At 39.9% G+C, this 26,541-nt stretch overlaps 2 protein-coding genes across 8 annotated transcripts in view; both read right to left on the bottom strand.

Annotated features, from left to right (window-relative positions):
- Nucleotides 1–661: 661 nt before the first annotated feature.
- vangl2 (VANGL planar cell polarity protein 2) lies at nucleotides 662–17,288 on the bottom strand. Its single transcript, XM_083542797.1, has 8 exons — nucleotides 16,603–17,288; nucleotides 11,554–11,811; nucleotides 9,466–9,583; nucleotides 7,106–7,713; nucleotides 5,915–6,048; nucleotides 4,698–4,833; nucleotides 4,348–4,591; nucleotides 662–2,983 (listed from the first exon to the last, which is right to left on the bottom strand). The coding sequence occupies exons 2-8, from the start codon at nucleotides 11,622–11,624 to the stop codon at nucleotides 2,723–2,725; spliced, it is 1,572 nt and encodes a 523-aa protein (XP_083398923.1). The 5' UTR covers nucleotides 11,625–11,811; nucleotides 16,603–17,288; the 3' UTR covers nucleotides 662–2,722.
- Nucleotides 17,289–20,348: 3,060 nt separating this feature from the next.
- The window catches only part of arhgef11 (Rho guanine nucleotide exchange factor (GEF) 11), a 39,505-nt gene continuing 33,312 nt past the window's right edge, over nucleotides 20,349–26,541 (bottom strand). For 4 of the 7 annotated variants that reach the window (XM_083542581.1, XM_083542579.1, XM_083542582.1 and 1 more), the window contains 4 exons: nucleotides 26,458–26,532; nucleotides 24,376–24,668; nucleotides 24,119–24,254; nucleotides 20,349–23,349 (listed from right to left, as the gene is read on the bottom strand). In XM_083542581.1, coding sequence (XP_083398707.1) covers nucleotides 23,291–23,349; nucleotides 24,119–24,254; nucleotides 24,376–24,668; nucleotides 26,458–26,532 — 563 coding nt within the window. In that variant the 3' untranslated portion in view covers nucleotides 20,349–23,290. The remainder of the gene's footprint in view (nucleotides 23,350–24,118; nucleotides 24,255–24,375; nucleotides 24,669–26,457; nucleotides 26,533–26,541) is intronic. The other 3 variants (XR_014533826.1, XR_014533827.1, XM_083542583.1) reach the window with 3 other exon arrangements.

Here is a 26,541-nt window from a genome sequence, read left to right on the forward strand (position 1 = left end):
TTGTAATTATAACTAAATAGTCATTAAGGAAATTAAGTAATTAAGGAAAATAATCGTGTAAACAGAAGCAGTGAACTGACATTCACATGCACAAATTCTTAAAAATAGGAACGTCCATGTGCAATGAAACGTAAGAAAATTTTGAAAATTGTTTGGCTTTTAAACACATTGTGCAACATCCGTTTTTGACACAGTCGCATACAGTCAGCAACACCACGTTATAAAACCCGTTAGAAGAGTTTCAGAAAGGAACTAATCACAGTGCACGTATGTCTACTCCAGACTACACAATATATTAAAGTACACTGCAAATACCCTTCTGATTATTGTTCAGCCACTCAAGACTTTTATTAACAGGTGCAAAATAGATCAAATCTACAATCATGTATTCACCATCGACAAATGAGGCAATTTTGTGTGTTCTGTCAAGACACTTCGAACTGTTGCCCCTGCATGGACCTCAATCTGCAGCGGAAGTGAAGAGGAGGATGTGGGTGGAGGACCACAGTTACACACAAACTATAGAGCTACTGAGTGTTACTGAGAGAACTCCATCTTGTACTAGTGATCATTTCTTACAGATAAAACTTTTTTATAGCTAAAATCCATGGACCAAAATTAGGGTCCATTTATAAAAAGAAAAACACGAATAAATACCAAATTTGTAAACCAAGTCAAGATCATTTATTTAAAAAGCCTGTAACATTTTTAGTTCTAAAATTATCAAAATAATACAAAAAGAAAATTCACACAATAACAAAATCTACAAATCTCTTTACAACACACTATTTCAGGATTTTCTTTTTGGGAAATAAAAAAAAAAAAAAAAAAAAAAAGGTTAAAGGCTTAGCTTCATTTTAAAAGAACAAGGTGAAGAGTACAAATGTTACAAAACTTCATTACCTATGTGCATGCATTAGGCCTAAAGAAGAACTCGGAGGTTCTTTTAAAAACAACCTACATGTAATAAAACTTTCAGTCTCCCACAGCATTAAAAATGTTCTTTAAAAAAAAAAAATAAAAAAAAGAAAGACATTTTATTTATGTACAAAAAGAGAAACAGGTTTACAGCTGCCAAAATACATGTATAAAAAGTGTAGTGTGTGCTAAAGGCCTCAGCATGCGGTGTGAGGCTGGTAAAGGGATTTGTTCGAATTGTAAGGCAAACTAGCACAAGTTTCGTGCTCCTCTGGGTCCAAAACGAACGTGACGTGAATTTCCGCTCTGACACACACGGACCTGAGCTGTAGTTTTACACAAACACATGATTGACAACCTTGTGACTTACAAAAATTACCCAACATTTTCCTTCCTCATTCGGAGGAATCTTTTGTAATTGCATGAAGCAGTTTTGATTTTTTCAACAACAAAAAAAGGCCCCTTGATTTATTTAAAAGAAAAACCCACTCTAAAACATTGAGTCATTAGGAGTGAAGGCGAACGCAGTCCTGATCTCATTTGCATAATGCTAAGAGTAGCAGCGTCGGCATTTCGAGGGTGAACACGTTCTCTAGAGGACAGACGCGTTTTTTTATGAGCCCCTGTGACACGGGGCTGCAATTTACACACGTGAGCGACGTATGGAGTGTTTCCAGTTCATGAGAAGAGTAAACATATTGGTTGTAAAGATGAAACTGTAGACAAGTTTGATGTAAAGCACAGTAGAGAGGTTCATCATTACAGTAGTGTATAAAAAAAAAAGAGAGGCTACGATTCGCTGCCATTGAGGTCTAGGAAGCAGCTAATTCCAACCAACCGGGTGCCTTGATTCACTCGATTATTCGGAAAAAACTTCGGTTCAGCTTTTATGTTTTACTTTATATTCACTACACTGTTGATACGCTGCTATGGGCAACCTGTGGCAGGAAAACAGAGCTGCTTGAACGTTCGATGATTCATTTTCTGACGGCACACTTTTACACACACACAAAGTGTTGAGTGTATTTGAATAGAACCCTGCTATATCACCACGTGAGAATAAAGGCGTTAATTGCCTCGTCTGCAAGAAATGGATCACATCGAGACTTAAATTGGAGATGTGAGCTGTTTAAGTGAGGCGAAGCACAGATCCGGAGTATTGCAAAAACATGTTTCTGGTTATTTGGACAAGAAAACAAAAACAAAAATAAAAAACCCCCAGTGAGTGTTTTCGGCTTGTTTCTGCCCGGCGGCTCAACGATATAAAAACGACGTTTTAAAGACGTTAATTTTAGCGTTCGGTTTGTTTAATCATATGCAGAGTGAATCCAAACCAAACAGCAAACTCGATCACCGATATAAAGCCTTTACAGCTATAAACTGATGCATCTACAGTCCGCAGTGCGTTTGACCTATAAAAAAAAAAAATTAAAAAAAGAAGTCCAAGTTTGCAAACTTGTTGAAATAAAGGACACTTGGTCTGGGGATTTGACACTTTTGCCCCCACAGCTCAGCAAGATGAGCAGTTTCACTGTGGGTGTCAATGTGAGTCGAGTTGCACAAACATCTCTATTAAGCAACTTCTTTTCTGAAGGCCCTCAGCTTTGAACAGTGACACCATCTTTGTGTCGTCGTAGAAAACTCAAATCTGAAATGTCTACGAACGGTTAGAAACAAATAAAACAAAAAGAGATGAATAATAAAAAAAAAAAAGGCTCAGCGATAAAAAAAAAAAAAAAAAAAAAAAGAAGTGGTGCTTTCCCTCTTGACCATGAGCCTTCTTCCTCTTCACTTTGTACACCTCCTACACAGACGTCTCAGACTGCAGCCTCATAACAAATTTGTGACTCTTGGGATCAATGAACTCTTCTCCCAACGTCAAAAAGGGAAGAGCAGTCACCGTGACGACGAGGGAGAAGTCGAGGCGTCGGAGAGAAAACACGAGGCCCTGACGCAGGGACGACGTCACGGGTTCCTCGCTGACAAGGGTCCACTGGCGTCCCCTGCCGTTCTCCCGCTGGTACTGCATGGTGGGACCGGCCATCAGGTAACGCTCCAAAAAGGCCTGAAGCACAGCGAGAAGAATAAAGAACGTTCAGCGTTACATCACAGAACACCATGTAATCTGCCTGTGAGCGCTGATACGTTTTAAGCATCTTTATGTCCTCCATTGAGGATAAAAATCTGTAGAATTGGCCTGTAATAAAACTTTCAGTCACAGCATTACAGATAAAAGAGGAACAGGTTTGTAGCTGCCAAAATACATTTCAACAAAGTGTGTGTGTGTGTGTGTGATATACATATATACACATATACATATATACACACACACACACACACACACACACACACACACACACACACACACACACACACTATATTTCCAAAATTATTTGGACACCTGGTCATAAGTACGGTATGTGATGTTTGTGCATTGCATTCCACATTTAATCCCAATTTACTCTTATAATTCCCTCCACTCTTCTAGGAAGATGTTCCACTAGATTATGGATTTTTGTGTTCCTCAGCCACATTGGTATTATGAAAGGCAGGTACTGAGACCTGGGGTGCAGTCAGCATTCACATTCATCCCAAAGGTGTTCAGTAGGGATGAGATCAGTGCTTTATAGCAGAGATTCTTCCTCTCCAAAGCATGTAAACCTCATCTTCAAGGAGCTCACTTTGTGCACAGGGGCATCACCATGCTGGAACAGGTTTGGGTTTCCAAGTTCGACCGAATGCAACATTTTATTATCGCGCATTAGACAGTTATAGTGCGACAAAATAAATAAATAAATAATATATACAATATATATACACACACACACACACACACACACACACACACACCGTTGCCACATGACAGTAAAGGGGTGCGATATTGACAAAATCTTGATCATCTTTGCAACGAAGAGAAAACAGAAGGTGCGTCTGAAGTGGCATTTAGACGCACTCACACACCGTTTAACGCAGCTCAGAGGGACGTGATGCTTTAACCTGCAGTTACAAATGCATAAATAACGTTTTGAACAAAAGTTGAATCGTGAAATTGTGAAATTCGGGTTTAACGGTTGAGTAAAACGAGAGAATGCTTTAAGTGTGAAATTAAAACCACACGCAGCAAGTTAGCGCTGATAAGCGAGTCACTGTGATGATACCATATCTTTTTAATGGGGAACGAAACGCCATCAAACGTCATTGTGTTGCTCGGAAACACAAAACAGGCGATGAGGTGTCTAAACCACACGTCTCTAAATATGAACTTGTTTATGAACACATTAGTAATCATGCTGATGGATATTGAAAAACTACATCTCTATATGTTGAATTCTTTTGATCATTCTATATTGTATAGAATTCGTACATTTCTATAGTCAGAAGTCTGTATACAAATGGGTTTCATTATTATTATTATTATTATAGACTCACTTTGGGCGTCATGTTGTGCGTGATGCAGAACTGCAGGTGCGAGATGATGCTCTCCATGCTGTGATAAGGCTGCTGGCGTGTGGTGCGCAGGTACTTCTGCATGGCGCGTGCCATGGGTGCAAAGATGGCCTGGGCAGCTTCGCGGGGGTCCATCACCTCGCGCGGGTGCTTAGGGGTCACAGCCGCCTCCTCCTCCTGGAGTCGCCTGATGTGTGTAAAGGCTTCCTCTACGGCCACTACCAGCCTAATGCACCAAACACAAAAGCATGCTCTTAAGCGGGGCTGATCACGGAGCAATAACCACCGCATCAGGCCGTAATTAAGAGTTGGAAAGGCGGAACGACCCTCACCTGGCCTTGCGTTTGCGGATCCGCCGCTCCATCTCGGCTTCCTCGTAATAGTACTCGTTATGGGAGTTGTCACGTCTGCGTGCGGCTGCTGCGATCATCGCCCGGGACTGGCCGGTCGAGTTATTGGTGCTGTTCTCTGTAAAGGAGCAAAAAATGTATTAGTTTGTCTCTAAACTGAGATGTTGTGTGATCACTTAAGAGATTGAGATAATAATGAACAAGGGCAAGACGGTACAGTGGTACTAATAGCCCTCATATATACTGCTGAAACACATTTTATTCATAATAAATAATAAGCCACCATTTCCTGCAATGTTAATTTAGTGTTTAATCGGTAGAGAACACACACTTTACCACATGTAAAAAAAAAAAAAAAAAAAGAAAGGCTGCTTTTGGGGAAATGACAAATCGCTGTCTCACATCCACATTTTCTGAAGCGTCATTGCACTTACTGATAATATTGAAGGGACACTGGGACTTTTTGGATCTTGTTTTTTCCAGCTTGTGAGGGTGGGTCTAATGATTACTACACTATTTTTACCACCATTTTCTCGTCAAAGAACCTTAAAGATAATTTTAAACGCACGCTTTTTGTTCTAAGCCGCATGCCGAAACACAGTCACTTCCGGTGGGGGGTTGGGGAGTCCACTGCACTCTTACCACGAAGTGTGTTCATGATCAACTGAAATTGCTATAAACGCTTGCAATAGCAGTGCAGAGTAAATGCCATGTGTTAGAATTAGCTGTGTGGGATGTGTACTGAAACTTAAGTGTGAAATATTGGTACATGATGAAAGCATGTGAAAACTATCGTCAATACATTTCACCAGATACACAAATGCCATGTAATTTAACTGAAAACTATGTATATATGTACACACACACACACACACACACACACACACACACACACACACACACACACACACACACACACACACACACACACCCCACATGCATCTATCTTTACAAACATATCTAATATACATAGATGTGTGTGTATTTATAGATAAAAACTTCCTGTGATGAAAGTGTGGCAGTTGCACAAAATGTAGCTTTTGATTACTGCCGTTGCAACTAAAAACCACAAGAGTTAAGAAACGTCTGTTTCCTCAGAAAAGCAGTTATTTTACAATTAAACATTACGTCAAAACATTTTTTTTTGGCTAATGTGGTGCTAAGAGTAAAACCTAAAAAATCTGCTCATGTTTGCTCACCTTCAAGGGAATAAACCTTGAAGCCAGACATCTTTTTGGAGAGGATGGACTTGGGCAGGTTTAGGAGAGCTGGATTATAGACAGGGAAGTCACTGTAGTATTGATCCAATACCCACACTGCAGCTCGCTGGATACTGGAACAGAACACATTTACAATAAAAAAAAAAATCATCATCATCATCATCATCAGAAGGTCTCCTTATCATGAACATAAAGTTTATAACATGTTGATTGAGTGTGTCCATATGGACACATTAGTGGTTGTATACTCCATCCAGTGGTCATAGAGTGAATTGCAGTGAAGATCCTTTATACACTAATAATTTCTTTGATGTAATGAGCCAATGAGAATATAAAAAAAAAAAAAACACACAGGAATAGGTTTCAGTAGCACTCAAAACATTCACATTTTCAAAGACCAGATGCCAGGATTTGAAAAAGACTAGGTCTTGTGAGCATATTTTTCCGGTTTTGGAGTCCGTACAGGTTTTAAAATTCTTATGCTACATGGAATGGCACATTATTATTTGACAAATTTAAACTGTCTGCACTCCAAGGCGTGATCTCCGCTCCTCCGACTCTGGTTTTAGTTGTTCCTCCTACCCTTTATGGGTTATATCAGGTTTTTTCCTCGCATGAACCAATCCTGTGGATTTCCCTCCACACTGAGATTAGGCTCGCTGAACCTTTCAGTGTTTTAAAATTTTAGAATAGCTTTTATGTGATCTTTTCTTATTTATCTATTTTAATCTTAATACTAATATTTATTATTAGCAGTATTTGTCATTATTTTATGTCAATATTTACATTTCTTTTATGCTTGGAAAGCGCTTTGAGATGAAACTTTAAAAGCGCTACATAAAATAAAAACTATTATTATTACTATTATTATATATTTCTAAAATGCAAATATTGTTTTCTAGTTGGTAACTAAAACTATCTGCTTTAAAGTGGGATTTAAACACTGTCAGTACACTTTTATACATTAATATGTGGCAACAAAATCTATATCTTCCTCAGTGACCAAGTGAAAGTTTACCAGTCATTCGTGGAAATTTGTGTCCCCAAATATACATCAGAGTAAAAGAGAAAAGTCTAATTTGATATATCAGACTGCTATTTAATATCAGACTGCATCCTTCTCCAATGATCTAGGACCTGTTTTTCCCCATAAAACAAACAAACACGTACCTAAGATGGCCGATGTTGTAGAAGCGGCTGGCTCCATCTGTAGTGCGCACGACCTTGAGGCAGAAAGCGGGCCGCAGGTGCCGCACCTCCAGCAGGACCAGCGCCAGGTATTGAATGAAGAGCAGCGCGTCCACCAGAGACACGGCGTATCCCACGATACCGCGGTAATCCCGCTCCCGAGGCTCCAGCACACGGACGCCGTAGAACAGCCAGTAAGAGGCCACAAAGAGGAAGACGAGCGCCAGCAGCAGGCAGCGAAAGACAAAGAAGCGTGGCAGGGTGGCACGCGGGGCCTTCAGGAACAGAGCCCACGTCGAGATGGCCAGCACCAGCAGCTTGAAAGCAAGCGAGACGTACAGGCCTTCGCAGGGCGTGCCGCAAGGCTCCAGCGTGTCCCGCCACAGCGCCTGAGGCAGCAGCAGGAAGGCGAGGGGCGTGAGCAGGGCGAAGAGACCCAGCACGCCGCTCAGAATCGGCCCCGCGAATCGCTTGCACTGTAGCGGAGACGAGTCCTCTAGCTCTTTGGAAGCTCGTGTCAAGTCTTCGTTGGAGACACTGTGCTCGGACGTTCCGGTGACGACTGTAGTCGTCTCACCCCAGTTATCATCCTGCAAGGAGATCAGATCTCTAGTGAAAAATCCACATTTTCATTATGTTTTAATGTGATCATCTGATAAATTTAGGGTAAGGACAGTTAGGCAGTAAGAATATCAAGATTTGACACTAGAGGGCGATCAATTTGCCGGTTTTGTTGATTAATCGGCAACAAACTACCTGCAAAAATCCCTATTAATAGTTTTTCCGGGTCGTGTTATATAGTACGAAAGCGGCCCCTAGAGGCGAATCACTGATGCCATCTGCAATTTATTTAAAGTGTCGGGTTTTTTTTTTTTATATATTAGTTTTGGATAGAACTTTTCATTTATTTGAAGTGTACCTTCCCTCAATATTTATTAAAATAACAAATATAGTCATGTTTATTTCATTAGGCACATTTTCACCATTCAGTAGTGTTTTTTTAATTTATTTGATTTTTTTGTAATAAAAATTCAGTACAATTGTACATGAAGTGGTTGGGTTTTATTTATCCAGTATACATTTTAAAATCTACTGATTGATTTATCGGTTATCGCCAAGTACGATCCAACCTAGCTATCAGTAAAATCCACTATTGTCGACCTCTACATGGTGCAACTCCACTACATCTATTCACACACACTTCAGTCGAACAGTTTCTTTGGTTTAAGTAGATGTTAAATGCATATAATTATCTGGTACTTTATACACTTATGTCTTCTTTTTTTAGACATCACTGAAGGTTTTTCAAGCTCCTCGCAGTCTCAACGGTCAAAAAAAGAATTCCAAATATGCTTCAACATGTTAGTCTGTTTGCAGAGTCTATTTTCACTATGGCACAAAAACAGTGTTGACCTTTTAAAAGGAAAAAGTGGTTTTCACATGCGAGGGGTGATTCGGTGTCACTTCTGCTTCAGTCTGGCTTGATTGTAAGGAAACCTGTTGCTTATTGCCATTTTACGACACCAAAATCACGCAGAGAAAAAACAGTCGCCATTTTTGCTGCTATAATAAACACGCGTCGACGTTCTTCACTTTGGTGGCTTTTTTGAGGATACATCCGAATGCAAAGAATTCATGGGCGGCTGTGTTGTGGAAACCGAAGCCTATTACAACATGGGGGTTACTTTGGTCCATTGAACGAGTGCAGACCTGAACATGAGTTACGTTTACATTCACAGGCACAATCGTGGCAGGGTTCCAGCGCACATGGAATTTTGACCGGCTCCATAGTCGGCATGACGGCGTTCGTATCAACATTCCTTTTGCGCAAACTGTCCCAGTGTAAACTTCCAGTCGTATTTACTAGTTGAGGATTGAGCGACAAGCAAAGATAAGCAAGTCCGGGCAGGTGTGTGTGTTTGTGTGGAAATCGCAGAGATCATCCGAGCATGATGAACACAGCGCCATCTCTCCAACAATTTTTATATCGCCTCCAGCTTTAAATAATTTTTGTCCGAGTCGTTAGCATATGTGGTTTGACGTTTGATTCACTTCCCTCAAGGTAACTGATGCAGAACTGAAACACTTTCACACTAAAAATGAACTAGGATTCCCTTTTTTAGTCACGCTAAAACCACCTCAAGCACAAATGCTGAAACGTTACCTCAAGAAACACAATGGGGAACAGACACCAGGCAAGAATGACAACACTATGTCTGAAAGTGCCAAAGGGATTTAAGTTCAAGCCCCAACGTCGGCTAATTGGACACACGATTCATTAAACCTACAAACATGATTTATATCCTTGTAGTGCATTTTGTTGGTCTGAACACTTGACTCACCCGGTCATCTCCACGAGTGGACTCTGTGTCGAGTAGCGGCTCTCCGGGAGCCTGGATTGTGACCGATTTGTCCCCTCTGCTGTCTCTGCTCTTAGAGCGGTGTCTGTCTCTGCGATCCCTGAAAAATCAACACAAACGTTCGACATCACATCAAGAGCGCCGCATTGTGTTACTGCGTGAAATACATTTGTTTATTGACACCGTCAAATCTAAAATTCAAGACATTTCAGATTTACATGAGGCATAAAAAAACTTAAAACACATTATGAAAGATCTCTTGTAAACATGCTTCTAACTGAAATCGTTTCCTAACAGTATCGTGAAAAATTAGAGTCCAACAAGATGTGTTTAATAGTCAATGGAGCCTTATATGAAAAACACTCAACACACACCCTGACTCAGATGATTCGATTGGTAGTCGACTCGGGTTCTTCCCGTCGATTCTTTGCAGATGTGCTATAAAACGAGGATGATACCGTTTTGGATTTATGTCTGAGTTCACAGAGAACTACCAGTGTTCTCCCTAAATTAGTGACAGCCCATAATGATAATTATGTTTTTTCAGTGCATCAGTGCTGTATTTAATATCAGTATATAACATTTCTTCTACAATGGCTCAGGACCACAGTTTGTATGGACAGGTTTGCGTTTATCACCGAACACCGCAACAATGATAAAAACTGTAATGAATGAACATTGGGTTTGAGTCCGGTTCCTCTCAAGGTTTCTTCCTAATGCCCTCTCGGGGAGTTTCCTCACCACATTCACCACTGGCTCGATCGTCTGGGACAAACGTACAATTATCGGGAACAAACTTATATAAACATATGCATTCTTTTACACAACTTTTAGTTTAATATACACTTTTTTTTAAAATGCATGTTCAGGTGCAGCGGTGATTCGGTGCTAAAGTTACTAAGCTGAAGCACAAAGCTGCCTAGTTTTATTATCTGCAAGTCGCTTTGCGTATAAATGTGGGGCAAAGGACCACACGTGTAAATGTAGGTGCAAAAATGATCATTTCAAAGGATCCAAAGGAGCATTTCATTTCCATTATAAAACTTTTAAAGTCACTTCAGACTTCAACCAAAATTACAACTTCAACCACAGCTCTTAGAATAATGAATTGTTTGAAAGAAATGTGGGTTGTACGGAAGCCCCAATAGGTCATGGCCTATTTTCTTTCCCCTCATGACAAAAAACTATTCTCATAACGCTATTTTATCAGGACAAAGTTTTGTGGTTTGTGAACGTTGCAGTTGTCTGCACGCACATTTACGACATTTGGCAGATTCACAATTCTCATTTAAATTATTTACTATAATTGAACAGTTGAGGTTTAAGGGCTTAAAAATAAACAAACAAAAAAAAAAATATATATATATATATATATATATATATATATACACATACACACACACACACACACACACACACACACACACACACACACACACACACACACACACACACACACACACACACACACACACACACACACACACACACACACACACACACACCTTTATTGCTTCCCATGGTTTGCTGAGGTCAGCCTGTCCTCGATTCAAACGTATTTATTCTTACACTGTTTTTTTTTCTCATGTATTGATAAGAATCACAGCCATGCTTCTCAATAACTGACTGGAGAGAGACCACTAGTAGTGGGTGGAGGATGAGGGGTAGGCTACAAATAATAAACTGGAGATAATTGTTTCATCATGGTTCTACCACAAACGAATCATACCGAAACCTTCCACCTGTTGTTGAGAGCCCACTTTGGGTTTTTGTTAAATGTGGTCTACAGCCCCCAGGTCTAAAGGTCATCCATTGTTTACAGACCAGGCTTTTCGCTTTCGATATGAGTAACCTATTTATTTAAAGCTCTCGAGTTGTACTAGCTTTTCTCATAGTCTCGCTGTATATAATTAAAATAAAAGGTGCTCAGCATACAGCCATCAATGTAATTACTCAAATATTTTGAGAAAATGTGGTGCTATCAGGACACTGGAGGTGTTTCTGAAGACAAATGGGAGGAATGTTAATCTACAAGTGTGTGTGTGTGTGTGTGTGTGTGTGTGTACACACCTGTGCTTGCGAGAGCTACGAGAATGCGACGACTTGTAGGAATAGCCCGAGTACTGCGACTCGTTGTCCATGTCGGGGGCCAGTGGGCGGGGTTTGTGGACCCCAGCTCCGCCCCTGTGCCGCTCTGTTGCTCCGGCCAGCTGGGTTTTACGCTCCGAGATGGATTTGGACGAGAGAGCGAGAGGCAGCTTCAGGAGCTCAACTTTACTCCTGAGAGAATCTATTTTGGAGGCTGGAGAGATGAGGGAAGACTAATCTCTAGAGGGGAGGGAGGAAGGGGAAAAAAAAGAAGTGAGATTTAGCTGATCTTATTAGACAGGGTATACGGTTTTTCACAGCCAATCGCGAATCTGTGTTAACGGCACTAACTTGATTAACGCGCCATTAGCGCGTGCACATTTCTGTTTGACCATTTTAATATTAAAAAATATAAATAAATAATGTTTAAACGTTTAAGCATTTATTCTCGACCTCCTTTCTTTACTCAGGGTAAATAGAAAAAACATTTGTTTTACTGATGAGTCTCAAATCAGCACCAAAATCAATCGTGATGCGCAGATCCGGCAATTAAAAGCGTCCGTGTGGAAACGTAGCAAAAGTTCCATGTGGTGTCCTTATGATTTAAAAACACCATAATAGCTTTCAAACATTTACAAGAATATTGTGTCTCCATGTTGAATTTGGTTTCACTAATAACAAACATACATTTGCATGCAAGTATTTTACATCCATGCAAATGAGTATTAAAAACTTGAAACGTATTCATTTAAAAGCAAATTTTTAACAGATATAAATGTGAGTCACGATTCATCACGAGTCAACTCATGATAATACACACAAATATAGTAAAATTTCTTAATATGTAAAGAAAGTCTGCCTGGAAAATGTTTTGAAACGCAGAAGCTGAAAAAGTCTTCAACCTGCCCAAACATGCACAGATCACATCCACTCCTGCTAGCTTCCTGCCTTCAGGGCTGTCGCACACACGCAGAACAAACACCTCGCTTCTGCAGCTTATTTAATCCTGCACTCATCTCGTCTACTACAGTCTGATAATGAAACACTTCCCGTAGGAGATTTCTTGCTCTTACAAACTTCAGGAAGTCACTTTCACAAATCCTGGATCATCGCATCTTAAAGCTCTCCTGCTTCATATTCATGCACGACTTGAAATGACACATTTTGTGTTTTCTTTACCCGTGGTATCTCTTGACCTCAGGTTCATTTTTTATTTTACAGAAAAATCCATATTTATGCTTGGATTAGATTGTGATTACTATTATAGGGGGGAAAAAAGGTCCATTTATAAATCATTTACACATAAACCAACATGTGCATTTTTGGTCATCACCTTCAACCTTGAGGAATTAGGATAATTACAGCCTGTCAGGTTCACACCAGCGTGTCATAACTTTACTGGCATCACACGTGCACCTGACTAATAAAAAACACAGTATTAGAGACAAGCGTCTGGTTTTCTTCGACATATCTATAAACCTGAGGTAGAAACACTTTGTATTAGCAGTTGCACTGGATTTTTCTCCACACACTCAGTAACTCCACCTCAGGGCATGTTATCGATTCTCATACGATCGTTTGTATTATCTGAGACACCCTTAGAGCGGGAAAAGTCAGTGGGCTGGGCTTCCGGGAGTTAACTAGCGCACACACAGGAGATCTTTGGGAATCTGGTAGTTTGAAGCAAAGCAAGGTATTAATGCATAATTAATACAATGTCAAAGTCTCAGATGTCTTCTAGATGAGATGTAAAGACAGAAGACCATAGTTCAACGCTGGAATGGGAGCACGTAAAACTTGCTGTATTAATGCACTTATATAGCCTAACTAACTACATACATTTAGTTATATTACTCCAGCTACCATTATTCATCTACTTAGTTGTCATCCAATCAAAATATGAGACTGGGACACACACTAAATCTTCCACTTGCCATTAAGAAATAAATGTATGATTTGTTCAGCCTGGGTTTGTATGGGGTTTCAGGTAATTACACCCCAATTTTATCGAAACCATCGAAAATGCCACTGGAATGAGTTTTAATTTTACCATTAAGAATTACGGATGGGTTTATGCTTTTTTTTCGGTATGTAAATTCAAAGTTTATTTGTCACGATACACGTTCATACAGAGTATGACAGTGAAAAGCTTTTTACAACTGTCCAAATGTTAAACATGAAAGAAATACAATATAAAGATCAAAAATTAAAAAGTAACAATTTATAAAATAAGTATTAATGTATAATAAAATTAAAATTTCACACACACACACACACACACACACACACACACACACACACACACACACACACACACACACACACAAGCAAAAAGTATATATGTATATACACATACATTAATTAAACAGAATGGATGGATGGTTATTTATGACAGATATGTATGACAGAAGTACAGATTAAAGTGACTCAGTGTGATGTAATTGTCATTAAGTGTCCATGTGCTGGTATGAACAAAAGTACTACAGTTAGTAAAAACTAAAAAAAAGAGGAGATAAAAAAAAAATCACAGATACTATTACAACTGAGTGGAATTGCTCTGAGAGCTGCCGGGGGGTTAAACCAGGGGAGGTTTAGACAAAGAGCTCCGAAAGGAAACGATTTCAGAAACTCTCAGCACACTGTGAAACTCTAACAGCGACACAATAGCGTTAAAAACAACAAACTTATCTGGGCATTCAACAACGGCAACAAATCAAGTTTATGATTTCAAAGCTACGCTCACATACACTTTACATCCAAACAACAGAAACTTCCTGAACATGAACTAAAATAAAAAAATCTAATATACAGAGACTTTTTCATCTCACACACTCGAAAAAAAATATACGCCTGGACGTTTCCAATCCACACACTCACTGAAAGGTCTCATCATTCTCTCTTACACGCACACACATATACACACATTCCCCAGTCATCGGTTGTCGTATCCGGGGTGACCGAGCTTGGCTATTGCCATGGGAATGAATAAAGGGGTACAAGGGCTGGGAATAACATGGGGGCTGCGTTTCCATGGTCATGTGACCTTTGACCACACAGGCCTAAATCACTATGAACACCAAATGTCTCAGATCCGTTTGTGTACAGTTCTACGTGTGTGTGTGTGTGTGTGTGTCAGAAAGCGGTCAACCCCTGAACTAACGCTTAAAAGGAACAAGCTTGAAGTTTCGAAGGATTCACCGTGGTCTATTTTCTCTCGCTGGACCCAATTCATTTCATGCGAGAAGAATGCATGACTTCTTGTTAAGAAAACCTCTGCTTTTTTTTGTGCGTTTCTGTCTCACCCTCACCCACACACACAACCCTACAGACACACACACACAACCACACTCGTCAGGAATTGTTTACAAAGCTGATCAGACGAGTCAGAGTCACCATTTGTCGAGAGCCGATTCCAACACGTGCCACCCATCAATCTGAAGGGACTCACAAGAAAAAACCCACCACCACAGCATTAATGACAAAGTAAAAAGAGAATGAAACAATATCCGATGGTCTCAAATTATGCCGAGAACTTCAAACTTCAAAACTCGATAAGTACGGCTCTTCAATATCACTTTTTCATACGACGAATCCAATATCGGATTCATGAGTATCGACAAATCCCGGAAAGAAACTAATACACCCGATGCCTGCTTATTAAATAAATGACTCAGGATCGATATTGGCCCTGAAACGTTCAGAATCTCAGTATCGGATCGGTGTAGCTTTACTGTTTTACGCTTCTCCTCGCATATCAACGTGAGCATCAGGTTCGCTCATGAGCGCACATTATCAATGTTAATATATCAACTGTACAATCCATTAGTGGTGCCGTGTTTCAACATACTATACTATGTAGTGAAGTAGTGTGAGGTTTGGGACGTATCCAATACCGTCATCTGGGCCTCATGATGCATTCAGACCCAATTCAGGGAGTAAATGATAAATGCAACTCACAGAATGAGGAGTGTGTGTGTGTGTGTGTGTGTGTGTGAGATGCGAGAGGTGTGGTGGGTTTGATTTATAACCTGAAAAAGTCTCACAGGTGGTTGTTATGGTTGGGATATTGAGTTACCTATTATTCCTGGTGTGTTAAAGACAAAACACAACTGTAAGATGATCATTCACAAAGAACACAAGTTTTCAAAATGAATGATGAACCTATTAACATTTATATGAAAAAGAAAATGCATAGAAAATCATCATAGTGGAAGTAACCTATTGTCATGGTGAGAAATAAAGCTCTCAGGTTACTGCTGGTTCGAATAAAGCAGGAACAAACGGAAGGCCTAAAAGCACCGGGGTAGTAGTAGTGCTGATAGCGGGGGAGGGTCACATGACGCCCCCGCCACCCACTCCACGAAAACCCGAGGCCTGCTTTGCGGCCTGCGCTTTAAAAACTACAGAAACAATACTTTGCGTGAGCTAAATACACGTGCATGTCACGTACGATGCACTGGATCGTCTTTCTAAAGAAAATGACACGTATTTTACTTTATTTTTATATATATTTTGTTTAAAATATATAAAGAGACCACCCACATTGAAACAACGCAACCGGACCGGAATCTAAAACGAAAAACTACACGAGACGGATACAGTGTGTGTGTGTGTGTGTGTGTGTGTGTGTGTGTTTGCAAAATAGATGTAAATAAATAAACAAGTAAACTAAAAAATAAACAGGATAGGAAAATGAATAAAAAAAATGGTCAATGAGAAAATGAGTTTCTACGCAAAACTGTTCAAACCCCTGGGACAAAGGAAGATCAGATCATCATTATTAAACATTTATAAGCAAAAAATAAAGAAAACTATTAAACTTTTTCTTTAATTTCTCCAAGTTTTTCAATGTTTGGACAAGACGTGATGGGGAAATGTATCTATACATATTAATGCATGCTTGCATTAATTAAAAAAAGGAGTAAAAACACATACAAACTTAATAATAAACATGCACAAGTGCAGGGAAAAGAAAACGTGAAGAAAAAAGAGAAAGAGAAGAAGAAAAAGGAGAAGGAAAAAGGCCCTTACCTTTCTTCAGGAGGGACTCTGGTGGACTCTTGAGGATCACAACACAAAGAGATGCCGGAAAAAAAACACAATAAAATCACAAGTCGCTGCTTTTTGTTTTCCTCCTGAAAGAGACTCGGATCAGACGTGTTTTCACGCCTTTTCCAGGTTTATAACAGAGGGGAAAGATGATGCTGAAGTATTGCAGAAGATCAGGGATTGTTGGAATGCACACAAAAACCACCATCCATGAGATGTTCCCAGATCATTGAGAGAGTGTGTGTGTGTGTGTGTGTGTGTGTGTGTGCTCTCCCATTCATCAACACAGCACCAGGATGGGAGCGACTCAAACACGCTGCACTCTAAAACTGGACCGGTTCCGAGGGAAATACACGGGTTTCGGCACCATGTCTCTGTGCACAAGGATTTGTCCCATTTCTTCCAAACAAACAAAACAAAAACGACCCCCTTTTATAATATCTGGAGATCACAAAACTGTAAACAAAATTAGAAAAATAAAAATGGAGTCGTGCGCTTTCTCGGTTCCGATCCGATCAGAAAACGGTTCCGAGTCGATTTCCTTTCGGGAACAGTTTCTCCCCGTTCTAGTTTCCTTTTCCCCCTATTTCCGTCTTCTTTCATTCAAACCCGTGGCTCTTGGACCGACTACGCCCCGAGCCGCGGATTCTCCTCCCCCATGTTCCTGCTCCAGACAGAGACCGACTCCTGAAAAAAAGAGTCGCCTGGAAGAACCGACTCACAGACGCAAAACTGTGTTAAATAATTTGTCGCATGAAAATGATCAGAAATGAGAAAAAAAGCAATGTAATAAATAAATAAATGATAGATAGATAGATAGATAGATAGATAGATAGATAGATAGATAGATAGATAGATAGATAGATAGATAGATCCCCATACAGTGTTAGATGGATGGATGGATGGATAGATAGATAGATAGATAGATAGATAGATAGATAGATAGATAGATAGATAGATAGATAGATAGATAGATAGATAGATAGATAGATAGATAGATAGATACCCATACAGTGTTAGATGGATGGATGGATGGATGGATGGATAGATAGATAGATAGATAGATAGATAGATAGATAGATAGATAGATAGATAGATAGATAGATAGATAGATAGATAGATAGATAGATAGATAGATAGATAGATCCCCATACAGTGTTGGATAGATAGATAGATAGATAGATAGATAGATAGATAGATAGATAGATAGATAGATAGATAGATAGATAGATAGATAGATAGATAGATAGATAGATAGATAGATAGATCCCCATACAGTGTTATATGGATGAATGGATGGATGGATGGATGGATAGATAGATAGATAGATAGATAGATAGATAGATAGATAGATAGATAGATAGATAGATAGATAGATAGATAGATAGATAGATCCCCATACAGTGTTATATGGATGGATGGATGGATGGATGGATAGATAGATAGATAGATAGATAGATAGATAGATAGATAGATAGATAGATAGATAGATAGATAGATAGATAGATAGATAGATAGATAGGTCCCCATACAGTGTTAGATAGATAGATAGATAGATAGAGAGATAGATAGATAGATAGATAGATAGATAGATAGATAGATAGATAGATAGATAGATCCCCATACAGTGTTATATAGATAGATAGATAGATAGATAGATAGATAGATAGATAGATAGATAGATAGATAGATAGATAGATAGATAGATAGATAGATAGATAGAGTCCAAATAATGTAAATGTTCAAATAAATTAAATGCATGAATTTAATTGCACCATTATAATTGACACAAATGTATGTACACATTCATGTGATTTTTCATCCTCCATAAAAGAAAATGCATCAGACACAATGCTTCTGTTTTTGTTTAGTATTGTAATTGTTGCCTAATGCTCTCGGTCAAACAAATTGGAAACACCCAGAGTTTCATGTTTTTTTGAGAAACACTTGTTTCGTTTGTTTCTAGCCAAAGTGATTTAATGATATGAAGATTTACTTTGACCCAATAAATACATGTCCAGATGTTCCACTTTATTTTTATTGACAGATTTATACATGCTTGGCATTCTAACAGTTCGTTTTTCCAAACTTTCAGGTAAAATACTTTGCCATGCCTTTTATTCTTCACTAGTTAAGGATTTCTTTCTGACCTTCTGATCCAGTTCATCCCAGAGCTGTTCAGTAGGACAAAGATGTCCAAACTAGGGCCCATGGGCTAAACTTGCCCTGTGGTGACCTTTACATTGACCCACCCTGCCATATATGAGAACAGAAAGTAATAATAATAAATAAATAATAACAGCATCATATTTCTGACCAGAAATCACAGAATAGCTGTTTTAGGCATTAAACTCTATTATATAATAAATACGGTTGTTTCTTATTTGAACTAAAACCTTTCAAATAAAACTTCATTAGTTAGACAGATTACAGTTATGTTTTCTATTTATTTATTTATTTGTTAATATTAAATTGAATATAAAAGGAACCATGACAACTTAAATTTTAATCTAATCTTTGGTATAATCGAACATTTCTTTTCACTCCACAGACTTGAAGAAAGGAACGGTAGCCATGTTGGCTTTCCTTTCACCTGGTCTTCAACCCTCCCTGCTCCAAAACCATTAAACTTCCACCTCCATGTTTGACTGTGGGGGTGAGGCAGTCTACTAAACATCATCTCTCCTGTTCTCCGTCTTACACAAGTTCTTCTCTTAGACACAAAAATGTCCAGTTTGGACACATCTGTCTACACAACTTTTTTCCAGTCATTCATTGTCCAGCTGTTGTGTCTTTTCACCTTTTTCCAAGTTTGTTGATGCATCATGCTGTATCTAAAAACCACGAAAGACTGATTTTCCAAACTTTTCACAGGCACTGTAAGTATAGACATATACTGTCCATATAATAGATATAGACTGATATGGACACAGATACAATCAATAATACATAAACCCTCATATAACTTAGGATAAGATTTTTATGGTTTGCCATCATCACTACCATATTTTGTAGCAGCCCAGTAATCATATCTTCTTCCTCTTTCGGCTGCTCCCATTAGAAGGCGCCACAGCGGATCATCCGTCTCCATACCCCCCTGTCCTCTACATCTGCCTCTTTCACCCCAACTACCTGCATGTCTTCCCTCACCACATCCATAAACCTCCTCCTTGGTCTTCCTCTTTTCCTCCTTCCTGGTGACTCCATCCTCAGCATTCTCCTACTGATATACCCCATGTCCCTCCTCTGCACATGTCCAAACCATCTCAATCTCACCTCCCTCACCTTGTCTCCAAAACGTCCTACATCCGCTGTCACTAATCATATACTGCCCTTATATAACTGGATCATTACTATAGTTGCACTGTTGTGATTTTAAGATTTGACTGCTGCTAGAGTGAAAGTGACTATTTTGTTGTCATGTTTTGACGTGCATGGACAACACTAGGATGAAGAGTCCACCATACATGCACCAAGGTCATCAAGGCCTTCTGACCAATCAGAATCAAGAATAGATCATATTATAGTATGGACATTGGAGGAATTTTTTTAAATGTATTTTTAAATGTATTTTTTTTTTGCAGTGGTTCAAAATAAAAACATCACCTCAGCGTAGCTTTGATAACTGCAACACATTTTAATTATTTATTTGAAACTTTTTTACATCACAAAACAAATGAGTCGCAATCATTTATACAGTTTCCTTCTGTGCAGCTAACAATCCTGACTTTTTTTTTTTAAACAGGGAGATAAAATAATTTAATTTGTCCCATATCTACAAAAAAATAAAATGAAATAAAATAAAACCAAGTCATAACTAGAGCTTTACATAAAACAAAACTTATAAAACAAGTGTGTTGTCTATATTACATGAAAGAAAAAAAAAAAAAAAACAGGATTGAGAATAATAATAATAATAATAATAAAAGAATAAAGAATCATATGCACACAGTAGTTTCCACAAGCTCTGGCTCTTGCAGGTTGCTTTTTTCCCCCCAACATCGTGCATTCAATTTTGTACACAAAAAAACCGTGAACAAGTGAGCTGAAAAAAGAGAGAGAGAGGGATGGGGGGGGGGGGGGGAGGATTGAAATGTAAAGTATATATAAAAAAAAAAGTGAGATGAAAAAAACGGTGCATAAGTTAAAGCTAAGAAGAGAAATAGGGTCAAGATTTCTCCACCTGAGTTACACAGTAGTTAGACACACACAATAAACCTCAGCAGTGGAAAAATACACCTTTCTCCACCTTCCTTTTCCCTTTTGTTTGTTACATTTTAAAGGCTAAACACTACAGAGGTTTAACCAAGTATTTAAGCAAATCAGATCTTTCTCAGTGATGGACATCTTTGAGCAACAAGGGCAGAACTCAGGTTACTGATCAACCGATTACAGAACCCTCATCAGGACATCAGTGTTCAGTTACATGTTTAAGTTTCTCAGGTAGATGTTGTGCTTAGCATTAAATACTGTTTCTTAGTGGCATTAAGCACAAGATTGTAGTGATGTCCTGTGAGCAAGAGTACGATTAGATGGTTGACCATGAAACAAATACTAAAGCACCACTTCCTGCAGAAGCAAAAGTCCAAGAAGTAGAGTTGGATCTAATCTAGCTCTTCCTACCTGGATAGATCGGAAACTCCAACCAAATAAACCTCCTAGGGTGGAAATGAACCAAAGGGCCTGGGGATGAAGTCTGATCTGATCCAACTATACCCACCTAAGTGTGAAGGAACTTCAGCAGGTGATTGGACCCCCCCCATCATTACAATCTAGATGATGAATCTATTTGGTAGATCGGATACAGCTCTCCTCACCTACCAAGAGGTTGAAGTCAGACCTAATCCAACTCCTGATACATGGGTGGATTAGGAACATCACTCAAATTGGCTCCATCTCCTTTTGAGAAGGTGAAACTGAACTAAAAGTCCAGGGGGTGGAGTCAGATCTGATCAGATCTGTCCACTCCCAATCCTCTAAATTTGGATCCAGCTCCTCCCACAACACTTCAGGGGTAGAGGTGGAGCTTATCCAACTCCTCCCATCCAGACTGAGTTGAAATAAAACTCAAGGTGTGGAGTCATAACTGATTAAACCCCTCCCACTTAGATAGATTCAAACCAAACTCCAAGATGGGGGTGGGGCCAACTCGGTCTATTTCTCGTCTCTCATAGCTCAGTGTTGGTTAAGAATTAGTCCTACAAGATCATGTGCAGCTCCACGAATGAGACATTTGCTTCTACAGTACAGATTTCTGAACTTTACCCACCGACATCCATCACTGGTCAAAAAATCAGGTCGTAAACTCTGGGTTTAATGCTGATCTCGGGTCACGGAAGATCGCACCCGGTATGATCTCAGATCTCAGGCTGGATCGCCTCCCTTCATGTGTTCTTTGCTGAGCTTGAGGGACAGACTTCACAGTATGTACACCACGCAGACTTAAAGTCGTCACAGGTAACATGTTAAGCTACATTTTTATTTAATTTTTTTAAACAAAAATTAGTCCCCCTCGACAGTAACAATCTGCATGAACATCAATACAGTAGTGTGCAGCAGTGGTGGTGGTGCGCCAGAGGGAGAGGAGGGGAAAAATCCACTAAACCGAACCTATCGATGTCACTGGTGCAATAACTTCCACTGCCATACCTGTAGGAGGCGATATTGACAGCATAGTGTACTTTCAATCAGATTATAAGTGCACAGCTGGACCCTAAGGACCTCTGTTATACCGTTAATGTAGTGATATTTTGCACCTTTCCAAATAAAACACACTAAAGGTTGCCCCCAGTGACAAGGAACGGCGTAGCGATGAAGTCCTGCGTTAAACGTTGTGCGTAGAGATGCAGATAGAACGCAGACGAAAAAAAAAACACACCCCGAGAACCGCCTTTTATCGCTTCCTCTCGCACGGTGTTCGTTTTCGAAAGAAAAAAAAAAAAAAGACGCTACAACACGGTACACGACGACAGTAAAGCGACATCCTTAGGACTCGGGACCACAGTGCAAAACAACCTGAAGTTTGTGTTTCCACACACACACATTGTATAAGCCGAGTAGTGGTGGAGCACACAGTCATAGCGGACACAGGTGCATTATGGGATACGAACCCCGTTTAGAGATACGGGAGTTCCCTTTCGTTTTCTGACCGATGAGGTGAACGATCGCCTGAACGTGGAGACGGATTATATAATACATACAGCAGGTAAAGTGCTGGGAGGGGCTTCCTTCAGAGGGCGGAGTCATTTCCTCAGCCAATCCCGTTCGAGCGCGACCGTCCGTCCGTTACACTAGTCGACTTTACGCCTCGCCGCCTTCTCTCGTGCGCCGTTTTGCGAAAACCTTTCACTTTTTCATTTCCTTCTTTCATCTTTCTGCTTTCCAGCCTTTGTGCGCTGAAGCTTCGTCTGTCCTCGCTTTCTTTCACTTCCTTAAACACAGGGCACGAACAACATACACCATATTCCCGGATTCTTCCAGGAGCAAAGCATGCTGGGATTGGAGGAAGGAGCTACATACGATGTAAAAGATGACTAAAATGTGCCAGTCCCTTTCTTTTTTTTTTTTTGTGCGAGTTTATAAAAAAAAAAAAAAAATCCTTCAGCACATTATATGCGTGTAAATGTGTGTGTGTGTTTGTGTGTGTGTGTGTGTGTGAGAGAGAAAGATGTCAGAATCCTGTGGACTGCAACACAGGCTGAGCGGCTTCTGCGGCATCTCCTTCTTTCCCTGCAGGAAAAAAAAACTTAGTCAGTCATCTAAACATTTCAATTACACTTTACAGACAATTTGTGTGTGTGTATATATATATATATATATATATATATATATATATATATATATATATATATATATATATATATATATATATATATATATATATATATATATATATATATATATATATATATAAATAGTATAATCCAAACTACAAGCATAGTTCATGGTTTATGGATGTGGTGACGAAAGACATGCAGGTAGTTGGTTTGAAATTGGCAAATATAGAGGACAAGGATTATAGACAGAGCAGATGTAGAGGACTGGGGGTATGTACAGAACAGATGTAGTGGACAGGGTGGTATGGACAGAGCAGATTTAGAAGACAGGGTAGTATGGACAGGGCAGATGTAAAAAACAAATGTATGGACAGAGCAGATGTAAAGGACAGGGTAGTATGGACAGAGCAGATGTAGAGGACAGGGTAGTATGGACAGAGCAGATAAAGAGGACAGGGGGTATGGACAGAGCAAATGTAGAGGACAGGGTAGTATGGACAAAGCAGATGTAGAGGACAGGGTAGTATGGACAGAGGAGTTGTAGAGGACAGGGTAATATGGACAGAGGAGATGTAGAGGACAGGAGGTGTGGACAGAGCAAATATAGAGGACAGGGGGTGTGGACAGAGTAGATGTAGAGGACAGGAGGTGTGGACAGAGCAGATGAAGAGGACAGGGGGTATGGACAGAGCAGGTATAGGGTTCCCCTTTGACCCACTTACCGTCTCCTGACTCTCTGTCCATAGATGGCATCCTGACGACAGAAGCGGAGGAGTCTAAGACGTCCCCTGAATTCATCCTGACGAGAGATTTCTTCTGTTCTTTCTTGACGAGTCTGTAATGGTCGGCTTCGATCTCCTTCACAGAGTAAAAATAAAGAAATAAAATGAAATACTCTGATTAAAGATTAATTACAAAGTGAAATAAAAGCAAGTGTGTGTGTGTGTGTGTGTGTGTGTGTGTGTGTGTGTGTGTTCACCCTGAGCCGGTGCAGTTTCTTCATCAGCTCATCCATTGTCTGGAAAATCTCGTCCGTGTTCTTTATCACATGTAGCTGCGTGACGGCCCGTGATTGGCTGAGCCCCGTGTCGTTACTTGGCGCCTCTGGATGTGACCGGTGTGGGGTTTCCTGCACTTCGTGGTTTTGCTGTGGGAATAGTGATACGGCTTCATGTGCTTCTGAAGGACTCGGATAATTTGCGTCGTCTGTGCTGCTCTCTTCCGTCAGAGCTCCCATCTGGTCTTTGGGCATCACCAGGTAGAACACGTTCCCTAGAGACAGAGACGTGAGAACAAGCCGAAACCGCAAGTTACACATTAAAATACCAGTCTCATATCAGACCTTCGTTTATAATAAACATGTGATCTTCAGTGCTCTGCTCAGACCCATTCATACCAATACTAAAATCTAATGCCACATTCCGCAATGCATTCTGGGAATAATGTTTGTTCTACACCTTCCACACTGGACATTAATGGGACGTAGCGAGGACGTAAACAAGGTTACGTCTGACACTATTGAATGGTTTTCTCAGATTTTAGTGGTAGCAATAATTACGTCTCTACGTGGCACGGGTTCTCGCCGGAAACACCAGAAATTGATCTCAACTAACAAACTAGCAGCCGAATCCGGCCACTCGTTCATCTCATTAAATACAAGTTCATTAATAAGACGTGATACAGAAAGTCATTTAAATTAAATTAAACATTTATTGAACACCAGAAGGTTCTTCAATCAGTGCACTGGTTATCATGTTTTGGTCCCCAAGTCTACCTGTAGCCTAAAGAACAATACAGTTCCAAAAAGTTCTCACGTTCTCTCTCCAACTGTTACTCATTCCAAAAGTCATATTTAACTAATAAAAAGTATAAGGCGAGATTAAGAACGAAAGATAAGAACTTGGTGATTTTTGAGTGTCGGTCGGCTTTAGTTTTCTCCCATTGGTTCTAGTCAGACGGCTGCTCATTGGCCGATTCAGTAGATGGAATTGGAGGCGGAGCTCGTGGGCGAGATAAAGAGCTCCGATTGGCTATTCAGCTTAGTAATGGTGCACGCTTTATATCGTCACAGTTCAAGCGCTTCCGGTTTCTCGGTTTGGATGGCAAATACACATTACTGCCCCCTGCTGGTTTTTGAGAATTCACGCAAGCGCAGAACGGACACACTCACTGGCCGTCGGCTGGAGTCTGTAAGGTGCAGATGTTCCTGCGCATTAATCGGCCTAATTTACAATAAAAAAATGAATAAAAAAACGGCCTGATTGACCAGTCAACCTCTACTGGGTGTTATATTTACACATTTTAAAACCTTTTTTTTTATAAAAGTTAAAACATTGTGTGATTCAGCTGATTGGTCAAATAGTTAGCTCGAGTACTGAAGTGATGCAGATGCTCTTTTTAATTCTTTCTCTGGTCTTTGTTTTACAGTGGAGGCAAATAAACGACATGCTCAGGCTCAATTGGCTGTTTGGGCTCGTCCTTGAACGTGCAGCGGAAAAACTGTGGACAATACAGCCAAGAAATCAGACGAGAGCCCATGAGGAATTGGTAAGCCCCTAGGAGAAAGGTATGAAATGAGAGAAACCAAAAGAGAGAAGCAATGGACAGAGATAGCACAGAGCTAAGAACTTCCCAAAGATCTACAGGTTTCCCCCCAAACACACCGCAAAGTCAAGATCATTTTCAATACAGAGTCTAAAGACAGAGATAAAAAAGAGAGAGAGTTCAAAAATAATGCTCTCACTACCGCTTAATGATTCTTGCAAGTGTGCCACAGCGCTGCTCCAGTCGTGCATGCGTGTCGCATTCGCGCATATTTTTAATCGCACACTATTTCACGTGATGCGTTCTGAGGTTGCTGTAGAACTCAAGGAAGCCTGAGGTTCACTGACCTGACTTTTATTTCTCCACAGAAAGATAAAAAGGAAGGGAAATAAAGAAAAAATCGTTTTTTGGTTTGTTTTTTTTTTAAATGATGAAAAAGAAAAAAGAAAAAAAAGAAGAAAGAGATTAGTGCATCCCTAATCTAGAATCTGTGGATGATCCGGTGTATTGATCCCACCTTTTGATTCAGAAGATTGGATGGAGGTGACATCAGGGATGTCATCAGGAATAGAAGAAGAGACCACACCCACAGCTGTGCACG

The sequence above is a fragment of the Silurus aristotelis genome (genome assembly GCF_946808225.1).
Source record: "Silurus aristotelis genome assembly, chromosome: 5".
NCBI lineage: Eukaryota > Metazoa > Chordata > Actinopteri > Siluriformes > Siluridae > Silurus > Silurus aristotelis.

What these genes read in the sequence shown, in the direction of transcription:
- vangl2 (XM_083542797.1), bottom strand. Translation starts at nt 11,624, where the DNA reads ATGGACAACGAGTCGCAGTACTCGGGCTATTCCTACAAGTCGTCGCAT. An exon ending in CGTAGCTCTCGCAAGCACAG is followed by an intron (nt 9,584 to 11,553) that starts GTGTGTACACAC and finishes TTGATTTTTCAG; the next exon opens with GGATCGCAGAGACAGACACC. An exon ending in CCACTCGTGGAGATGACCGG is followed by an intron (nt 7,714 to 9,465) that starts GTGAGTCAAGTG and finishes ATCTCCTTGCAG; the next exon opens with GATGATAACTGGGGTGAGAC.